Here is a 22,162-nt window from a genome sequence, read left to right on the forward strand (position 1 = left end):
TTCCTCTCATGATGTTGCTCTTACAATGTTTAGTGATTAAATTTTTGACAATATGCTGCAATTTTTGTTTAACGATGCTTACCCTTAAAAGAGTGTGAGAAGATCATGAGCATGTTTTTTTTTTTTTGTAAGTTGTAATGCCCAACTTTGAAAAATTTAATCATTTTAGATTGAAAAATTTTAGAAGATTTATAAATGAGGTTGTGAAGTGGTTTGTTGACCCACTTCTTAGTATTTTTGAGGTTGAACCCTAAGCTGTTAGGGGTGGGTTGAAATCTACCAAACTAAATTACGACATTTCATGATAAAGCCACCTCAACACTCAAACTCAAAGTCCCATGAAGGGTATATTATAACAACTTCTTATATCTACAATTGTGAATGATTGTAAATAGGGTTGTTGAGTAATTGGTTGTTATAATATTTAGGGTTTTAGAAGTTGATATTAAAACTGTTAGAGGATGAACTGGGATCAGTGAAATTGAGTTGTGACACTCTTTGATGGAAAAAGTAAGAACCTGTGAATGCAAATAAAGAGGAAAGGAGATAGATGAGTCGCAAGGAGGGAGAAAAAGAGAAACGCAACATGACACCAATATGAGATGATTCTTCCCGCTTAATCAACCTCCTTAGTAACTACTTCTTCACCTGCACAAATTTTAATTGATTTCATACTTCAATTCAATTCATCCGCTGGGAACAGCCGGGTCGACCTCTTGCCCTTTAAGCTTGCTTGGTTTCCACTTTCTTCAAGACTACGGCTCCCACTGCCTTGTATTAGTATATTAACAGATTCGAATGTCCAAGTCCTACCTTTGAGAACATTTTTCTTTTTGCAATACGTTGCCTGATAAAGTGGTAATATCCTAAAAACCAAAAGAACATCCACGGAGAGGCCATACTTGTGCTTCAAATGCAGTTCTACAGCGAGTGACTGCTGGAACTTTGCGTTGGCTACAAATTTCCCCTAGCAATTCCCTTTAGAGAGGACCGTTAAAAGTGAGTAAAATGTATAAAGAGACTAGGGCGAATGAACGTGTGCTTTGAAAATCTACTATATCATAATTGACCATATACTTTTTCTAACTCAAAGTCATTGTAATGGAACAAAACTATATATTTTTTGTAATTATTTTTAGATCAATTCTCGTGAATGTAATTGTTTTTTGAACTCCAAATGATTGACACACAACACTAGTCAACTTCCTACTTAAGTCCTAAACAAGATGAAGGTCGGACTTCATATCGATGGCTATGAGATCCTCGCTAATCCTGGATCCGTGACAAATGGTCTTGGTTTTCTGCGGTTCTCTCTCAACTCTCCGCACTCTCCCCTCTGCTTGTATTCTGTTCTCTCTCTTTCCCTCTATCGGATTTCTGGGGTCGCTTGGCCATGGCGACGGCAAGAGCGATTCCTTCCTCGCAGTTCTTCCCTCCCATCGTTGCCAACTTCAAATCCAAGAACCTACAATGCTTTCGTTTCAATTTCCACTACCACCATCCAGGAAGAAGACCATCATCACTCTCACCATCCCTAGCTTCCTCCGTCAGGTGTTCTTCTAACAGCCCGGAGTCCTCTGGTTCTGCTGCCTCTAAACCAGAAGTGTTCGTTCTCACGACTCCCCTTTACTACGTGAACGCCCCTCCCCACATGGGAAGCGCCTACACCACCATTGCGGCGGACGCCATAGCGCGGTTTCAGGTCTAACTCATTTAGCAATTCACTTTTCTCAAATTGGACTCAACGAACTGCTCATTGTGGACTAGCTGAAAACTGTTATTTTTGTTGCAACAGAGGCTAATGGGGAAAAAAGTAATATTCGTAACTGGAACTGATGAGCACGGGGAGAAGATTGCAACGGCTGCATCTGCGAATGGCCGAAGGCCCAAGGAGCACTGTGACACCATCTCTCAAGCTTACAGGATGCTCTGGAAAGATGTATGTTTGATTTGATGGTTGCCCATCTCTTTAGTTACCTTGAATTAGTTATGCGTCAGAAAATCTTGTGCCTTTCTCTTTCTTGCACATCCTAGTGCAGAATTATTACTTCCTGGTCTTTCTATATCTCATTCAGCTGTTCCTTTTTCTTTTCTTTCTACAAAGAAGTTATTGTTAACAAGGCTGAATTTCAGAAAATTGGGACTGTTCAAATCTAAACAGTGTCAAGTGTACCAACTTCTACGTGCAACAAGTGGATTATGGTTCTTTCCTTTTTTGGCAATATAACGTACTTTTATCATCTTATACTAGAGAACTGGAATTTTTCTTGTTCTTGTCATGGAGTTTGATTTTCTTTCTTTTTTACATATCTATGCCACTCGTGCAGATTGCATATTCGAGCTTATGTTTTTAAGTATCTGATGCTTTGAGTTATTTCCACAATGAGATTTCATCTCAGATACTAATGTTGTGTTTGTCTTACTATTTGCAGCTAGATATTTCTTTTGACAAATTTATTCGAACGACTGATTCATCCCATGAAGCTATTGTGAAGGAATTCTACTCTAGAGTTCTTGAAAAAGGCGACATATACCGTGCCCGATATGAAGGTCTGTACTGTGTCAACTGCGAGGAATATAAGGTAAAACACGGTGCCTGGACCAAAAGCTTTTCCGTTTTCTTGTTTTGTTTTTTATTTTTTTGTTCAGGCAAACCCGTTTCTATTTGGATTCAATGTTTTTGTCTAGCATGGATAGTTGCCTCCTACTTCAGTTGGCATATACAAGGACAACCAAACGAAACCTCCATAAATTACTCTACAGAGGATCTGATCTACACTGCCAAAAAAGTTTTTTTTTTTTTTTTTTCAAATGACAATCTCATATTTTTTAAAAGCTGAATCAAGACGTTGTTGTGGTAGACGATGTTACTTGAAGTATACCATCATACATGCAAGATCTTGTTTTATTTGATGCTTATTTACTTCTGTCTAAAGAGTCAAATCTAACTTGCTGGCTATCCGCAGGATGAGAAGGACTTGGATGAACACCACTCTTGTCCAATACATCTGAAACCTTGTGTTCCACGAAGAGAGGAAAACTATTTTTTTGCTTTGTCCAAGTATCAGAAGCGTCTTGAGGAATATCTTGAACAGAATCAACAATTTGTCCAGCCATCTTATCGTCTAAATGAAGTATGCAAAGAAGCAGACTACATTTTCCCTGCTTTCTGTCCTGTGCAAAGTATTGATAGTTTTTGTGCTTTTGCCATGGCAATGGCTGATTTTATAATGCCAGTCTTTAGGTTGACCGCATTGCTCCTTTTCTTAAATTTTTGTTGATTATGAATGATGATCCTTATCTACAAGTTACTGATATGTGACTGATTTGGTTTCTCCCACTTTGATAACGAGAATTTCACTTGTAGCTATTATCCCATGCATATAAAATCTTGCACTCGATGTTCAAACCTTTCTTTGTGCTTAGTCTAACTGCCAAAGCTTCTGAAGCATACCCAAAACAAAGTAACCAACTTACCCAACCCTTTTACTTTTCAAATGAAGCATGCAAGGCAAAGAGATCACATTCTTCCTGCTATTTCCTCGTGTGTTTTCTGGGAAAGATGTGAATTTATAATGCCGCTGTATCACATTTTGACAGGTTGTATTAAGTTTTGTTTCTTTTAAATTTCTTACCTGCCAGTTACAGATATGCATGGGACCTGGAATTAGTAATTTCTTCATGATCACCTCCTCCAGACCGTTGGATTTCATCCTAATATTTTGTATTTATCGAGGAAGGTGCTGTTTCTCTGCTATTCTTATGATTTACATGGGAAGTCCTACAGAGTTTGTACAGCTAATGCCAGACATCACTTCACAATCCTGGAATTTAAGGCTTTAATTGATTGCTCTGGATATTGTCCTCATGCTAAATAGTTTCTTCACCTACTATTGCAGACATGCCCACGGTTTGGAATCAGTAACTTCTTCCTTATTATGTCTTTGGTCCTGTTATGTTCCCACATAGTCATAAGAGCAATTCCTTCCTGGTGTGAGGATATCATGAAAATTATTTATGTGCAAAAAAATCATGAATTGTGATATGTATAAATAAATAATGAATATGACAGTAGTACTGTAGTAGTAGTAGTAGTAGTAATAATAATAATAATAATAATAATAATGTCATAACTTCTAAAGTTATAACTTTTTTTCTGTGTTTATTCTTTTTTAGATACAGAATATGAACATTTTCTTGAATTTCCAACATAAAAGTCAAAGTTTTCATTTTATTACCAGAATTATTATTAAGGAAAACCCAAGAATTATATTAGTGAATACTCCCGCACCAACTTTACTGTGATCGATTCTGTCAGTGCTTCTTAAGGTACATAATAGCTGTTGCCACTTTTGTTCTTTATGTTCATTTTTTAATGCTGTTATCCATGGACTTATCTTTTCAGGTAAGAAGTTGGGTGGAGGATGGTTTGAGGGATTTTTCTATTTCGCGTGCATCAGTAGAATGGGGAATACCTGTCCCAAATGATGGTGACCAAACCATATATGTTTGGTTTGATGCTCTATTGGGGTACCTTCTTTTTTGATCTTTTAGCTTAGTGTACATTTAACTGTTGAAATTACATCCATTGGTTAGTGTCAGATGTTGTAAGCATCTTCATGGAATTGCTACTAAATCAACTTGCTCTTTGACATTCTTTTCAAGATTATTTACCTTTAGAAGTTGCTAGTTGCTGTTGATAAACCTGAAGCAACTGGTTCGTAGACATCATTTTCAAGATTAATTTTTTTCACGGGTTGTTAGATGCTATTGTTCAACCTAATCCTGATGATTAATGGATATCAAGTTTAGTATTTCTTTTCCAAACCTGGTTGAAACAAGATTTTAAAAATGTGAATGTGCAAAATGTAGAGGGAAACATTGTGAAATTACCTTGAATGAAAATCTTTTTCATTTGTTATAAAAGTGGATGTGAAATACCTCTTATATAAGTACTCCTTCTTGCATATCAATATGGTTAAACCAATTTTGAATAACCACTTCATTGATCTGTCAAAACTACTATGGAATGAAAATCTGTCTTATGTTTAGTTGCCACCAAGTGTCCTAATGTGGCTTCTGGGACTTTTGGATATTTCTATCTTCAGTTCCATTATATTCTTCAACAAAAGCATCTTTGGCCCACCCACTGGACAAGAAAACACATATATTCAAGATCTTGCAAACAGGCCATGGTCTTCTTTCATGAAGTTCTATGTTGTATGATGCAGCTATATTTCATCGCTTCTGGAGGCAGGAATTGAACCAAATTTACAAAATGCTGTTTCTTCTGGTTGGCCTGCTTCACTGCATTTAATAGGAAAGGTATGTTTCACAATCACCTTTTTCAATGCCTTGTCTCTGTGCATGTTAATGACGATGACATGGTTGATCCAAAGAAACCATTATTCAGCATTTATCGCTTGGACAGCAGCAGCCTTATGTTGGTCATTGGATCCAACTGGGGGTATTCACCTCCGTTGTAGCAATAATATTCATGCTTATAGGGCATAGGATTCTAATATGACTTCGCTCTAGAGTCTAATTCCGAGTGGAAGGTTATTTTTTTATGTTTTTTCCCTAAATTCCAAAAGAGTACATTTTATGCATTTACTCATCTTCTTAAGTTTAAAGAGACAATAAGATGGTTCCTGTCCCTCTCAGTATGCAGGTGGTATACTCTGTGGATGACAAAGTTTCTTCCTTTTAAATTTTCTGGGTTGCGCTTGTTATCAAGCCTTAAGGGGTTGGTGGCAAGAAAAAGAAAGCATGGTAGAAACATTCTATAGCTCATTTCCTTTTGCTTTCCTTGTCTATGGCTTCTACGTATGATGGGAGAGGTGTCTTTTTCATTCATTGATTAGTAATATTATTCATTGGAAACCTAGAGTATGAACTATCACTAACAAGTGATGACTATAGTGAATCAATATAGATCTCCCAATTTACCTCACATAGTTATGATTTCCATCAATATGCTAGAACTACTTGCAACAATAGGAGAAAAGTTTGAATGGTGAAGATAATTTTTGAAGTTGAAGATGAACAAGAATAACTTGGCTCATTTTCTGAGGGGATGTTGACAATAGAAAGACATGATTTCTTTAAGTTTGGTACCTGCTTCCTTCAAACTATTAAAACCAAATTTTTAGGCGCAAAACTTTGTGTTTTCAAGAGAAGTAATCAAAGACTTAAGTTCTATTTATCTTGATGCCTGATGTTGTCTAACTTCATCTAGGTCTATTTTCTGAAAAGTCCTAATTCTTATGGTTGTTTTTACCACACTATTAGGCTTTGTTTTTCTTGCAACTCCTTTAACATACTTACTTTTTATGGTCTTTGATACGACTTGTCATTTCACAGGATATCTTGAGGTTTCATGCTGTCTACTGGCCTGCAATGCTGATGTCAGCTGGATTAAGTCTTCCAAAGATAGTTTTTGGTCATGGATTCCTGACAAAGGTTGTCATTTCCTTTGCCTTATGACAATATTTACATGGGCTTATAATTTGGTCAACGCAAATGCGGATGTAGAGTCAATCTGTGAGAATTTGATAGTAATGCATATGCAGAATCGGTGGTGCAAATCTTTGAAGGTTGACCTTTGTCTTTTTTGCTCCAAAATTTCTTGAACTTACAGGAAATTTGCACCATTTGCAATTCTGGAATGATGCTACTGTCTCAGCTGTATTAGATTTCAGTGAAGCAGCTGAAGATAGTGGTACCTGTTATGTAGGAAAGTTATAGGGCAGTTAGTAACACATGAAAACAGCAGTAAGTAGTTTAATGGATAGCAGTAGCTGTTCCAATACTCGCCATTGTTTGTCAGTTATCATTTTTCATCTTATATAATTCCATTTTCTATTTTGAAATTTTGTAGGATGGTAAGAAGATGGGAAAATCTTTAGGAAACACACTTGAACCAAAAAATCTTGTGTCTAGGTTTGGATCTGATGCAGTGAGGTACTTCTTCTTGAGAGAAGTGGAATTTGGAAACGATGGTGACTATTCAGAAGAACGGTTTATAAACATCATCAATGCTAATCTTGCAAACACAATTGGTATGTTGGACTCTTCTCTTTGAGCTGCTTCTCATAGATACAAGTAAAACTATGTAAAAGTGGAAGCCATGAAAAGAGATTCTTTAGATTTATCATATGATTAGACTTTTTGATGTTTGTGTATGTTTTTTCTGCAGGCAATCTTCTTAACCGCACGCTTGGACTTTTGAAGAAGAACTGCCAATCTACATTGGTGGTTGATTCAGCTATTGCAGCTTCAGGAAATCCATTCAGACAGACTGTGGAAGGACTGGTATTCTCCGTTCATCTATTTGTTTGTCTATCTTATGTTTATGATGCAAGAATACCAAAATTAGAATGTAACTTAGTTGACACTGCAGAAGTCTTGACCAGTGGGTAATTCACATGAAACCTTAGCACTTCTATACATAACTAATCAAAATCTATGTATGATATTATTCTTTTGGAGCCAATATCGTTATCTTAGGAGTCTGGTTATCCTCTTAACAAGAAGTATCTCCTTTAATTTCCTATGCATAAAATATCTTCTGAAGTTTCTATTTTTCAGGTAGACAAAGCAAGGCTCCATTTCGAGAATTTGTCTTTGTCAACTGCTTGTGCTTCTGTGTTGGAGATTGGAAATGCTGGTAATCTGTATATAGATGAGCATGCTCCATGGTTGAAATTCAAAGCTGGGGGTGCTAGTGCTGAAGCTGCTGCCAGGGTAAGGCTGCCAAGTCAGTTTGCAAGTATTGTTGCCTCTTCAAATGCCAAAAATTTCATAGAAGTCTGTTATTATAATTCGTTTGTATGCCTGGCAAGCCTGACCTTCCATAAAATTGCAGGATTTGGTTACCATATTGGAAGCTGTGAGGATCATAGCAGTTGCCTTGTCACCGATAACTCCTAGCCTCTGTTTGCGCATATATTCACAGCTCGGTTACTCGAAGGATGAATTTGATGCAATTACTTGGGTATCCTTTTCTCACATGTTATCCTTTTCTTAATGTCGTTCCCTAACTGAATTCTTCGGTGGCAGCACTAAAGGAGTCTTGTGAAAATGTTCATGCTGTGGTTCTGAAAATCTTCTAAGATGATACCCATCTATCTAAGAGATCAAATGAATGATTATCTTTAGCAACTTCTTTCAGAAAGGAACCCTTCAATAGGAAAATTTTTGCATACAATATTTGCTGGTATACATCTCTAAGAGTTTTATGGTTTTCAACTAAATGCAGAACGATACAGCATGGGGAGGACTTAAGGAAGGTCAGATAATGAGAGAGCCTGCACCTATATTTGCAAGAATTGAGATTGAAGACAAAGAGGAAGGAAAGGATGAAGATCAGCCACCAAAAAAGGCATCAAAGATGAAGAAGAGATTACCACAAGCTCAAGGGGCTGCACAGGCTCAGGCATGAAAAATAAGTTAGTATAAATTCCATTAACCCTAAAATTTTTGTTATACAGGAACATGGTTGTCTTCACCAATAATTTGTATTCTTTCAAACCTCAAAAAGCAGTCATGTAAAAGTTTCATGTATTACCTCATTAGCAATAAAATATGTTTTTGCTTATATTATTTGTTGAAAAATGTGGTTGCAGGGCACAACCCTTTAGGTGGATTTGCATATGTTGATCAACTAACAACCTTCTCCTTCGCAGACATATATTGTAACATGTCAAATGCCGTGCTTCTTTGGTAGAACATGTGAATTGGGATGTCCTGATTTCAGGATGTTCTGTCTGAAAGTGGAAAAATCCCATGCCTCCTGGTTCCACAGTAGAATCCGGGGACCAGGTTGGGCTTGGTACCGGCCATACTATTTTTCCAAGGCTACATAATCTGAGCAGATTCAAACTGCATCCAAACGTAGATTGGGATTCTGGTGTTATGCAGTAGGGCATGATATCTAACGCAAAGGAGGAGCTCGTGTTGGTGATGTTAGGTCGTGACATACACTGGTTAGTTGCCTATATCGTCATGCGATATTTTTCGAGACATACACAAGCTATTTCTGCACGGCCACCAACCAACATGCCAATTTCTGGCATAGGCATCTTTGAGACGCACGCGTACTTTGGAGGAAATAAGATCACCAACAGGAATTTAATCTGATCTTTTCTTCCACTTGGAATCCAAATGCCTCCTAATTCAGCATATTTTAGTCATAGTAGGAAAACAGCCACACCCATCATTCTAGTGGAGCAGGATGGTACTTCTCTTTTTCTCGCTTCAAAGAAGAAAAAATACTACGATTTGCGTCTGAACATACCAAAAGAAAATAGATAGGTATCTAAAGAAAATTCACTTCTCTAGGAGGGAACGGTACGACCTGGAAAGGGCAAAAGAATTATTTTAATGAAGGAAATCGAGCAAACATTATATAAGGCAAGGTTTTCAAAGAAATCAAGATGGCACCTCTAGGAAGTACATTAGTTAGATCCACAAATTACAGTTATTTACACATAAAACCAGAGGCTTCAAAGCACTCAAGTGAAAGCCACACCATCGCTTCTGCACTCAAATATCAAAGCTCCTTAATTTCAGTTCTGCTCCCACAACAGTTCCACAAAAACAGATAAGACTTACCGTTCCATTGAGAACAGCAAAAGACACCGAGTGGCGAGCGTAAGCAAAGTCCATTGACAAGATCTCGCTGTCAATGACAACGGATATTCCTTCATTTGGGCTTATCACTAGTAGGAACAAAGAAATTGAATGTCACGTCAACAGATCCAGACGTCTCTCCAGTGTCCATGCATTCAACATTGGTAATATGTGTGTAGTTCTCACTATAATCTTGATATTCAGGCTTTACCCGTCGGACAGGGACAGTAACAGAGTACATGGTTCCAAGATCGGGATCTGTTGACACACTCAGTTGAACTTTATCTTCAGAGTCTATCTCCACGAAATCAGACAAAGCAGCCACGACATTGCTCACAATCTTCTGTTTTGCATCATCACTGACAGCACATCTGTCAGAGAAAAGTATCATTTTCAACCGCTGCTTTGCAATTTTAGCATTTGAGTTCCTTCTCGCAGCTGGTGTTGGAAACAAAATTTTCCAAGCCAGGCTCAAACGCTCAAAGAAATTCATCCGCGGAGCATTAAGGATGATGTTTTCAGCTTCTTGGTCCAATGACTTGCTAGGAACCATCTTCCCTGTGAAAGCGAAACATTGAAGGCAATCATTGCGTGGACCATGACTTTGGAACACCGCGAATGGCCATGTGGGTTTCTCTGGTACTCTTATTCCAGTAACGAATCCACTGGTTCGTCCCTATATACCAAAAAAGAGGTAGTCCATGAAGAAACCCATCAATAAGCATATTAATCACGTGCTGAAAGACAAACACAAATATCAGAACTAAAAAATGTGGAATTTAACGTAGTAAGCTTGAAAGCAGACATGAAAAATCCTGTCAAAAACTGAATGAACAAATGTTGACTGAACTTGCGTAATCTTTCCATTTTCTATTGTTAATATTAGTTTTAGCTTAGGACTCCAGTTTCTGTCTTTGTGCTTCATACAATACTACAATGCAGTGCAGTACAGTTAAGATCAGATAAATGTCTGGCCATGTAAACTTCTTGGTTGTCAAACCATTGACTAGTCCGTCGTCAGGTGACTAGTCCCTCGCCCGAAAGTGGCTTGGGCCCAATTGAGAGACTAATCCTCTCACTAGGTGTCTAGGTCAACTAGTCACTTACTAGTCATCCTCCGTGGTTGGTTCTCGTTAGCTTGCCTTCTTTTACTTCTTAATTTTTTTATCCTATTTTTTTTAGAAGTAGGATAACTTTTAGAAATTTTAGCAAATTGTGTAAAAGTGGGGCATGCCATATTTTCCCTGATTTTCTGGATTGGGACTCTCACCCTCTCTTTCTACGGAGGCTTCTGGAGTGTGTATATATATATACATATCGCATTGGATACTTAAATTTCAGTTTTTGTCCTGCAACGTTATATGGCCAATGAACTATGTGGTGGTTAGATTAACCCATGATTATATTTCATGTTTTTTATTACCTTCATTGCTACGCTCTGTGTCAAGACATCCATATTGATTTTACTTTACAACTTGGGCTTGTTTGGATGGACTTGTTCTGACTAGCCTCCACTAGTCCTTTTAGGGCCTTCACTGACCTGTGTCTGAATTCCATGAAAACTTAGGTAAGCATGAAATGACAAATAACAAAATGAAGATTAGGAGATATGCATCATGTAACAACAAACTCGGCAACTTGACCTGCGAGACATATCCAAAGCGATCCTTTGTTCACACGCACAGGGAAAACCCACAAAGCTGTATAAGGTCAACCATGCATCCTTCTTAGCTTCATTGCATCTCTATTAGCACGTAAAAATTGTGTTCTTTGTCGGCATGTATATTCATCAACTTGCACTTTCAGTGAAGAATCTAAAGGAAAACATATGGTTGCAACCCTGTACTTTCACTATGGCAGAATATCATACTACATCATAAACAAATCGTGTAGAAAATCTGTACACCTGCTTTGATGCAAATAAGTAGGACCAAATAAGTGACAAAATTCCTAGGCAAGAATCATGAATTCAAGCTGATGATCACTGGGTTAAGAGACTAGAATTATATGGAAGCACCTTTTTTTTTTTTTGGCATCAATTTCCTGAAACATGCTTTTGGAACCTTGGAGACACAAAAGTCACGTTTTAACAATAGCCAAAATTTAAAAAAAGGAAAAATATTTAAGGACAGTTATGTACGAGGCATTTGCTTATACTCTGCCTTAAGTATTTAACTAAAATAGTTGGGTAAAAAGCAAGTGGAAAATGTCCATAATGACGCCTTCCATCACAAGGCATCATACATCTACATTCAAGTGTCATATACCATCACAACCAAGTGCTGTGATCGAACACCTTATAATTATCAAGAACAAACTAATGGCATACAAGGGAAAGCTCTAGATCACATTCTTCGATTCATAAAAGAGGAAATCTGGCAAATGACCAAAAAAATCCAGCCTTCGCTCATCAAAGCTTCTTGTTTTAGTCTATTAAGTACTAACAGCTTGATACTCACTCTTGCAACTCAGGCTTGGGTATCAATATTCATTTGCTTTGCACAAGGACTTGAATCACAGCTTGATTCTGGATGAGGATTGTTTTAAGCAAGAGCATTTAGGATCTGGCATGTGGCTACATCAGAATAAGCAATGTGTACGAATTTAGAAGTCAGCAAATTGTTTTGAAGCCTGCATTCTCATCTTCAGAAAAAATTCGCTAGCTTCATATATTAGACCTCCAATTTCTGGTTACCCCAAGTATTCAACCACAAATTCATCATTTATTTTGTAGGATGTGCAACAACCTTGAGACTCATTCTTAAACCCTTTATAAAGAAGTCATCGTCGATTGAAGCTGCTGCAATATAAATAGACTGAAGAGCAAAACGTTATAATTCAATTTCATGCAGCTAAGTTGTAAGTGTATGAAGTACTTTTCCTGTAGTCAAGTCAGCTCTGTGTTTTCAGTCTTCATGGGCACCAGAACTAGCAAGACATCAGACCAAGTTAAACAGGGTCTTTATCCTTATTGACTGCCAGACTGCATTTTTCTCTAGAATTAGGAGTTGACACATCTCAGCCTTCATAAATAGAAGTGTGCTTAGTTGAATCATTAGACAAAACAGTGTCTATCAACCCATAAACATTACATCACTGTTATGAGTTATGACAACTTCTCTGGATCGCCACGTATGGAGATTAAGAAAAATTTTGAAACTTCATTTTTTTCAATTTTCTATTCTGAGACGTCTTCTAATTGTTCCTTCTCTGAAATCCAGTATGTTTTCCAATCAGAATGATAGGAACCGTGACTAGTTGAGTGAATGCACCAGCTTATCAAGAAAAAATGGGAGAAACTAGGATCGTCCACCATGCCTCCCATTGGACCCGTTTTATCAAATTTTAATGGAGTAGTTGCATATAAGCACAAAAAAGCTAGCGTAAAATAAGGATAGGAAAGCAAGTAATCCCAATTCAGAGGAGATTCCTAATCTTTTGGTTAAAAGAATCTTAATGCTTCCTTATTTCTTCAAACGGGGAAAAACGGCTAACTCAGCAAATCAACAAAGGTCAAAATTTTCCATACTTCCCTTATTCATCAAAAGCATTCACGAACTAGCATCGTCCTTTTTAGCTCGCTACTCTCACTGAATCGTCAAAGTACCAACTATAGTACTCGTATCTCAATGAACCAGGAAACGCGTCTCAATTGGGCTTCTTCATCATAATGAACTTAAAAATCAAGCATCTCACATCCACCAAAACTCCATTTCCCTTTTACCAGTCCCATCCACACCTAAGATCTTTACTTGGTCAACCCCAAAAACCATCAGCTCCTCCTTCTGTTGAAAAATAAGTTCCCCATTTTCCCCCATTTTCAGAAGAAAATTAATCCCCATTTTCTACCAATTCTGCCCGAAACCATCAAGTCTTACAACAACTTTTTGCATTTAGGTTACTCAGCCACTGGCCAACAAAGCAAATCCTCCACCCATGGCACTAGATATTCAAAAAATAAAAGAAGAAGAAGGATAAACAGCAGAACATAATCGAATATGACGAAACAAACGAATCTCGAACCACATTTCAGGAAAGGTTTAACACCACCATGCAGCCAGGAATTGATTCAAGTGAAGCAGGCGGAAGATAAACAAAATGGGCACAACAAAACCGATACCTTGAGGGACGAAGAAGAAGGACGCCGCCGGCTGCTGGGGTACGGGCAGGAAGCCCAGACGACGTTCGGCCGAGCTGAAGCGGAAACCGAAGCAGCGGCTACGACGGGGAAGACCATATCCCCCATGACTGCCATCGCAGTAGCACGACTTTCTCTTTCTCCCCTTCTTCCTCTCTCTCTCTGCAACTATAAACCCCTCTAGTCTATGCCCTCTTCTTCTCTCGAGCTTCTCACGCGCAAACGCAGAGGACGACGGAAGTACTTGGAATTTGTTGGCCCATTACAAATGGGGGTGCCATTCGTAGGAGCGTCCACTGGCCCTTTTGTCTGCCATGGCGCAAGAGATACTAATTTTACTCTTCTTTTATATTTTAGGGTTTTTTCCTTTTTCCATGTGCTTATCTGGACGTTCTTGGATACATTCTAATACATTCAGAAAGTCAGACAAATCCAAACGAATCAAAATCACGTTTGAGAAACATTGCAATAAATCCTAAAGTCATGCAAAAATATTACGAAAAGTAAAAAAATGGTTGTGATTTATAAGGTTAAACGTGTTTAGATATGATAAATAATAATTACTGCATGATAATAATTTTTTTTTTGGGTTTAGATTGAAGGGTAGTTTGATTGAACCACCATGCTGTACGAGAACAATACCAGAAAAAGTAAATATTAAATTATAACAAATATGTCAAATAATAGAATTTTTATTTTTATTGACCTAATTGCAACATAGTTAACAAACCTAATGTATCGGGTTGAAGGATCGCTGGAAAGAAAGACAAAACTCTTATCCAACCTCTTGTTTTCATAATGTATATGGTCTGCTTTCGGTGTCTCGGAATAATGCCTGTGTTGCACGTCAACCTATGCCTAGATTTCTCATTTGATTTAATCGGAGATAGTTAATTGATATTTCACCGAATTTTAACCAGTCATAAGGTTCGATCCTAATTGATGAGTATATGTGATTGAGTAGGGTTTGGGTCGGCCCTAGGATTTGACCTAAATTTGAATTTTTGAAACCCAACCAATTTTAGCTCAAATTATGAGTTTTACAAGTAGAGGTCAGAATTGGTTAGGTTTCGTTTCCAATTCATACACGAAATTGAATGCCAAACTCAGATCCAATTAATAATTGGATCTTATTTCTTAAACAAACACACCACTCTAATATTGGTGATTAGAATTAAGCCAGAAAAAAAATGTCGTCATCTTAAAAGTACAAATGTTGGGGATGAATTTAATCATCAGTTATTTATATGCGAGAATGGATGCCAAAGGGCTTTCCATTCATTTATAGTTGCATTTATGATGCCTCGTGTGTCGAAATCCCATTGTACATGACTATTGAATGCAAACTAAAACAAATGGAACAAACTAATGTGAGCTATTTTGATGGTTGTTTTTCACCGTTGGGAAGATGCATGACAATATGGGATTTTTGTGGTAACTTTGGAGACATCCGATAAAATTGAAACAATACAGAGAAACGGAGAGATTTGACAAAATAATTGGAACGATACAGAGAAACAAACACATTCGATAACGATACAGAGAAACAGACACATTCGATAAAATTGGAACGATACAGAGAAGATTAGCATGGCTCCTGCACAAGAGTGTGGGATTTTTGTTTTCTGCTTATGTTTACTTGAGGGAAACCTTCATGGCTTGATAGGTGAGTTGCCCAAATCCGCTAAGATCGTCCATTTATTGGGTCAAGAGTCAGGTTCACTGAGTCAGATGGGATCATCAACTAATTACATGTCCTTTTTTTGGTTGTATGTTGCTGAATATTCAAGTTTGTTATTTTTTGAACTGTGAAATATTACAAACTTTACTAGGCATATATAAACACTCGTATTACATGTCATTCAGTTGTGAAAAAAAATGAAACAGAAGTTCCAACAAATTTACCTTCTTCATCTATTTATAGAAAAATTGTGCTATAAAAATTTATGACCTAACTCATCTGAGTTGCTGAGTCAACTACTCTGATTCAGTCGGAGTCATAAGTAGGGATGGAAGGAAAGGGTTGTCGGGCACCATGACCTCTCTTAAGTTTTGGAAATTTAAAATTTAGCTACTTTTTTTTTTTTAAAAAAAAATTTGTTTGGCCCTTGTACAATTTTGAAAAAAAAATAGAGATTGATTCCTGTTAGAAATTTTCAAAATTTTTATTTACTGAGTTCAGATGGAATCCTGGCTCCGCTGGGACCTGCCACTATGGTCATAGCATGCATCAGCTTTTCTGAAGCATCAGCCTTCACTGAGATTAAAACCAGCGACTGACTGCTTACAGATGAACAAGTGTGCCAAACCGCTAGGGGCAAATCATTGGATCTTTCAGTTGCGGAAGCTGGGAAAAACAAAACCGCACCTTGCCATTATGTAAAAGAGTTACTGTGATACGGCATTTATTTTCATATAGAACGTGGTTCTCTAGATTCATTCTTTTCATAGGAACTAGATTTGATAATATTGTCTGGGTCTCTCGTAGAACTCTAAGATAAAGAACAGATAATCCGAGAATTTATACTCAAATAGACCTCAAGCTAACTGGACAAAATCTAGTTTCAGAAAACCAAATTGAACTCCCAACCTAACTTTAAGTAGGTCAATCGGATTAAGGTGCGGCTAAAACCATACCCGTTGGCATCCCCACCCATAAGTTAGGATGAATTCAGTGAATTGCTAAAAATCGATTCAAAACAGACCACTATGTTAAAGATTCTAAATGCACTTAGTTAGGCTATGCACAAACAACATTTTGAAAGAAAAGAGTGGATGAAAATGAGGCCTACCAATTTAAAACCAGTAGTAGTCTTAAGAACTTTAGATTGGTTCCACAGGACCACAAGTAGGTTTTGGGAAAAAAAAATTGACAAATACAAGTGGTGGAAATGAGAGATTGGAAGTACTAATTCAGGAATAAATACCGGGCTTTCAAAGGGATTAGAAGCCCTTTGAAACAATTTTCCTCCTTCCCAAGGAATCCCAGGAAAAAATCCAAAATAGATATTATACATCAAAGTGATGTATTATAAGATTCACATGGGCAAGCAATCCTAAAGTGCTGCTACATCTGTTTCTGATCTTTATGCAATGGTACTGACACATATAGACTTGCTCACAACACTGTTGCAGAGGCACAATTACAGGAGTATATTGAAGTTGAACACCTCTAAATGTGAAAAGTTTGTTTAGACTGTCAATAGTACGTTATACTAAAACAGTAGGAATTGTATTCTGTCATCAAAACTCCTCAACCCTTATGGAGTCACGAGGGATCTCATATGCATCTTTGAGCCTTGTCTTGTTCACACCAGCAGTAAAGCATATCTTGTCCGATCTGTAGCTCTCAACACTAATTGAACTGACTTTAACCCATACCAGCAATTTGGTTTTCATTCCTTCAATCCCAGTGAGCTTGCCACGCATCAATGTTGCTTTGACCCGAGTAGCATACCTTACCACAGATGAATCCTTGAAGCTCACCTCACAGACAGAAGGCATGTATACGATAAGCTTCGCTTTTCTTTCATCAAACTCATAGCATATTATGTTCCGGGGGAAGATGCCTGATGGCAACCCGTAATCTCGCAGAAGATCTGGCAAGGGTTTTTGCTCTTTGCCTAGAATGAAAACCACAAATCACATCAGAATAACTAGTTGGTCTCTGACACAGTTGGATTTACAAGGAAATTTACTTTATATAGGTGGGTAGAAAGGATCATATCCACATACAGGCACACCCCAACAACAGCATAGAAAATTGAGCCAGTGAACCTCGGAGGTTTATTAATAAGTAGAAAAAAAATCATATTCCTCGGTGGCATTGGTATGTATAAATATGAGGATGATCCAAATAAGATTATATCATCCACAAAAATTAAGATAATGGAATAGCGAGTGTAGATGAAGCTACATTGCCTGAATGTCGAAGTTATCTGTCTTTTATAACACCACTTTGGCGAAATCAAAACTATTTCTTAGATAAACAAGTTTGAAGAAACCAAGACTATTTGAAATAGATAGTGTATTCAAAGCTAGATCTCCTGATTTCCATAGACTTTTTTCTATCTGTTTGACAAAACCAGTCTGAGGAAACCAAAACGAGCTAATAGTTTATGGATTACAAGGACCAAAACAAACATCCGCAGTTTAGTTCAAACCTAAAAATTGTCACTAGCAGCAGCTTCTGTCATGCAAATAGTTGTGCATGAACAAGCAGTCAAGGATCTAGGAGGCAGGAACATAAAAAAAAAGTGTAGTTCTTGCCAATTTGTGAGCTAAACAAAAATGTTGTACTGCTGTGATCACTCTGAAACATGTCTGCACTTAAATATAAAGCTAAATTGATTCAACAGCTTTCATTTCTGTGATATCCAATATTGACAATACTACCACAAGACTCAAAACAAGAGTGCCATCCATTGTGGCAGTGCTAAAATGATGTGCGATGTAACCATGAAGCTATCTCATTCAATCTGATTATGTCATGCAGTTAGCAATGCAACTGAACATGTCTTAGAAGAAGAAGATGGCTCAGCGACAATTATTGCCAACAATGATTAGCATTCAGCACCGGATTTTAACCTAGTGTATCCAGTAGGCAGTGGCGGAGCAGGACACACTTGACTGAGGGGCACTCACTACATATTTAAGGGGCATTTTATATGTAAATAAGTAAAAATTTAGGGTTAATCAATATGTAATTATGTCGATAAGGATTTTTATTGGGCTGTGGGGGTTTATTGGGCTGCCCCAAACATGCCCACTGTCTCCGCCGCTGCCAGTAGGATCTACATTTTGAAATGCAACAAAATAAGGCACACAGATTATTTAAATATTTCTTTTGCAGCAAGAAAGTAGGTCAAACCTTTTAGTTTGTTGAAGATCCATTTTGCTTTCTCTTCCACAGCACTTGATAAAGACTGATGGCAATAGTCAAATTACCTAGGTTAGAAAATAGCATCCAAGAATGTGCAATAACTGAAAAGTTATGAAAAATTATAGCAAAACAATTTACAAAAGAAGAAAGAAGTCAAAGAACATATCATATAACAGTATATCACACAAAGAAAAAGTCAGTTTACATTCTAAATATGTTTACGCATCTCTCCGGCATTTGATGACATAGGCATACTTTCTTCTACAAAATCAATCCATCTCCTGTTGTTTGCAGCATGTTAAGCATGCAGAAGGTAGTTCTTTCGGTTGGCATAACAATTATGGAAAGTGTAATCTGTGACGATTTCAATTATTTACTTGAAGATGTCAGGCCTGCTGGCCGTGCTTGCTGAAGGAAAAAATTGTTGTATCATGTGGATTTCAATCCAATTGAGAAGTAAATATGAAAAAGAGCACTCAACTACCCACAGCAGCATCCTAAATGATGTTCGACAATAGAAACCACACAACCAATGTATTTTAAATTGGAGAAATGAAAATCACGCAATAGCCATTTCACTCACGATCAACATGAGCTACTTTAAGTTGCCACCACAAACATGAATGACATAAAATAGTTTTAGATTACTCTGAGGGCTGAATTCTTTGCATATTAGACATACGTACGTCCAGAAACTTAACACAGTGGAAATAAATTAATAATATGTATGCCGTTGAAGTTGTAATCACAACACTAAACCTAATGGTGCCATATCCAAGGGAATTCTTGCCATGACCACTTCAAGGCACAGCCATAGATTGTAAGCTACATCCTGTAACTTAATCCAATCACTTCATCGAAGCTGATAAATAATTCTATACAAAGATTCACATGGATATCCCAATGAATTTTGGTAATCATCTTGACCTGCCAACAGTTGCAAAACTACAGCTGATGGCACTTTTGTAAGAGCCGTTGTTACAACCAAAGCATGAGAAAGAGAGGAATTCATATATATATATATATATATATATAATGTTGCATCCCCACGAAAGCCTTAAGAAATTTTTAGATCACAAAAGTACCAGTCAAATTCTTTTGTGCATCTAGCATCGTCCTCATTCGGCAATCGACCCATTAACTGATCCCAGAAAAGGTTCACATAGATGAATGGAAAACGTTATTCTCATAAGGTAATAGCTCATCGGAATGGATATATTAGCTCTGTGAAACCATGTCCCTACTACATTTACATTTACTCATGAATCGCTTAAAGCTCACCCGTTCTATGAAATCTCTGCGCTGCTTCAACGGAAGTTACATAGCAATAACTAGATTTTAGCTTGTGAAGCACCAAGATGTTTCATCAAACCCCAAAAGTGATGGACCAACGCGGTCTAACTCATCAAGCCATGAGTAGGCTAATTCTGATAAAACTTTCAGATTGGTGGCAACGTATTCTCATAAGGATATTGTCTTCCCCAAATGTATAACCCTGCACTACTTATCCCGAACCTTTTAATATAAGCAACGACTCCATGGCCGCAGAATATTGTTTTGATGGCAAGCATTTTAGAACACCAGGAAAGGCGAAAGCTAACTTCACCAATCCAAATTATTTCAGAATTATGTGGCAAAAGAAGAAAGAAAACTCAACAACGGGGTTATGATATACCACAGAGGAAGAAACCATAAAAAAAATCAAACAACACAGCCCCAACAAGAAAAATTTACTTGACAGAGAAATGGCTACCATAGAAAAGGATAGAAAATACGCAGCATTGGTGTGTGTGTGTGTGAGAGAGAGAGAGAGAGCTCACAGTTATATCTTCACCGATGGAAGAGAACTCTTCCCTGGCTTTCCTTGAAATCCAGAGGCTGTTCACTCTGTTCAAAGCTTTCTCCATTAACCCTTTCTGCTAAACCAATCTCCTACTCTCAAACGAGAGAAACAAAGAAGATTTTGCAGAAGGGTATCCGGCTGTCTATCACTAAAGTGTGAAGTGCGGATTCCCCATCTCCTTATTAAGGAAAAGCAAAAAAGTAATGTGCAGAAAACGGCGGAAAACAGCCGAGCAGACTGCACCTTTTTCTATTATACCGCCTTTGCGGTAAATGATAGACTTAAAAAAAAAAATAAAGCATTTGATTCTTTCACCTGCTCTGCCTCCGAACAGGTCTCCAACTCACGCATTTCCCGCTTCTTACCAGGACGAACTTCGCTCAGGTCGCTGTAACAAATTCGGGAAAATTTTCCACAGACAGGATTTAAGGACACGTCGTCTTAATTTTTCTTGATAAAAAGAAAAAAAACCAATCTTGAAGCATTAAAGATACAATCTAATGGTGAAACCCATTAATAATTCGTGTTGTTGGTATTCTTGGAGTAATTGTTCTCCTCTTTTAGCCGTATTTCGTATTCGGATAACCCAGTCCATGTGCGGCTCCAAGTTAAGGTATCACTTTTTGCTTGATTGAAAAGCACATGCTAACTTTTTACTGTGAAAAGATGGATGCGATCCAACTTTCAAGATCAAGCAAATGAATTTTTTGAAATTTTAAGAAATGAAGAAAAAGAACCTATACACTAAGTACTATTACGAGAATGTCTCTCTTAAACCAATGTACAATGCTTTCAGTCTTTCTCAACTCACAAAATGATATTGTCCTTGTGATTGTCACCGATATCACCTTACGTGTTCCAATGCATTTTGTCGCTTCAAAAAGTTACGAAACGATACAAAAACTCACAATATACTATAAGGCCACCGAACTATAATGGTATATGTGAATTATGTATGTATGTACACAATATTATGACATATTATGTATGTTATATGTATATAAAGAAATAATATAATGTGTTGCACTTATTATATATACATATATATAAGTCACATGTACCATCATAATTTGGTGGCCTTACCTGCCAGGCACGAAGTGAAAAGGACCACTAATCGAACTCTAGGAACAGGACAAGCGCGAACAACTCATTCTTTGATATCAACGTATTTTCAGTGTTCTTTTGCCCATTTGGAGGAACAGAAAAGCAACTGATTGCAAGAGACAGAAATCAATAATGTTTACGCGTTCTTAGCTGTAAATATTATGATGGAGCTCGAAAGTTTTACCTAAAAGACTTTAGTTATAAAATTTTAAGATTTTAAACAGCATCAATTATGTAAATGAGAAAAATTACCCAAAAAAATCATTATAAAAATAAGCATTTATTATTGGTATGTGTCGACAATTGCTCACACAGTATCCACACCTGTCTCTCGGCTCCTGCCGCCACCATGCATGTTTCCTTAGGCCCATAAAGTAATTGACAGGCCACAGAACTGACATGGGAGTCCTTTTCCCTTGTAAATTACTCCAAATATTTTTTCAATTTTCTTCATCCAAAGGGGGTCACAATAACTTCATAAAAATTGGGTAGGGATTGCAATTTTTATGAATGAAAATGAAAGGTCTCTTCTTAAATAGATTCATTAAATAAGAACTGTCAC

General features: G+C 37.3%; 3 protein-coding genes and 1 pseudogene across 4 annotated transcripts; 2 read left to right on the forward strand and 2 right to left on the reverse strand.

The window, feature by feature from the left end:
• Positions 1-1,253: 1,253 nt before the first annotated feature.
• LOC116259497 (methionine--tRNA ligase, chloroplastic/mitochondrial) lies at positions 1,254-8,792 on the forward strand. Of its 2 annotated transcripts, XM_031637353.2 has the most exons (13): positions 1,254-1,702; positions 1,796-1,939; positions 2,433-2,582; positions 2,967-3,134; positions 4,406-4,530; positions 5,232-5,325; positions 6,364-6,462; positions 6,881-7,061; positions 7,199-7,314; positions 7,591-7,746; positions 7,868-7,996; positions 8,261-8,450; positions 8,628-8,792. In XM_031637353.2, exons 1-12 carry the CDS (start codon positions 1,394-1,396, stop codon positions 8,441-8,443), a joined length of 1,854 nt encoding a protein of 617 aa, XP_031493213.1. In that variant the 5' UTR covers positions 1,254-1,393; the 3' UTR covers positions 8,444-8,450; positions 8,628-8,792. The 2 variants fall into 2 exon arrangements, with proteins under 2 accessions (XP_031493213.1, XP_031493212.1); XM_031637352.2 differs by lacking the exon at positions 8,628-8,792 and having other exon boundaries at positions 8,261-8,599.
• A 646-nt stretch (positions 8,793-9,438) lies between these two features.
• On the reverse strand, positions 9,439-14,095 carry LOC116259349 (cell division topological specificity factor homolog, chloroplastic). Its single transcript, XM_031637120.2, has 2 exons — positions 13,754-14,095; positions 9,439-10,309 (listed from the first exon to the last, which is right to left on the reverse strand). The coding sequence occupies exons 1-2, from the start codon at positions 13,886-13,888 to the stop codon at positions 9,707-9,709; spliced, it is 738 nt and encodes a 245-aa protein (XP_031492980.1). The 5' UTR covers positions 13,889-14,095; the 3' UTR covers positions 9,439-9,706.
• A 1,217-nt stretch (positions 14,096-15,312) lies between these two features.
• LOC116259753 (U6 spliceosomal RNA) lies at positions 15,313-15,408 on the forward strand (annotated as a pseudogene).
• A 1,355-nt stretch (positions 15,409-16,763) lies between these two features.
• LOC116258422 (uncharacterized protein At5g01610) lies at positions 16,764-20,856 on the reverse strand. Its single transcript, XM_031635567.2, has 3 exons — positions 20,474-20,856; positions 18,642-18,696; positions 16,764-17,394 (listed from the first exon to the last, which is right to left on the reverse strand). The coding sequence occupies exons 1-3, from the start codon at positions 20,558-20,560 to the stop codon at positions 17,015-17,017; spliced, it is 522 nt and encodes a 173-aa protein (XP_031491427.1). The 5' UTR covers positions 20,561-20,856; the 3' UTR covers positions 16,764-17,014.
• Positions 20,857-22,162: the final 1,306 nt, after the last annotated feature.

This window comes from Nymphaea colorata, chromosome 8 (assembly GCF_008831285.2).
Source record: "Nymphaea colorata isolate Beijing-Zhang1983 chromosome 8, ASM883128v2, whole genome shotgun sequence".
Lineage (NCBI taxonomy): Eukaryota > Viridiplantae > Streptophyta > Magnoliopsida > Nymphaeales > Nymphaeaceae > Nymphaea > Nymphaea colorata.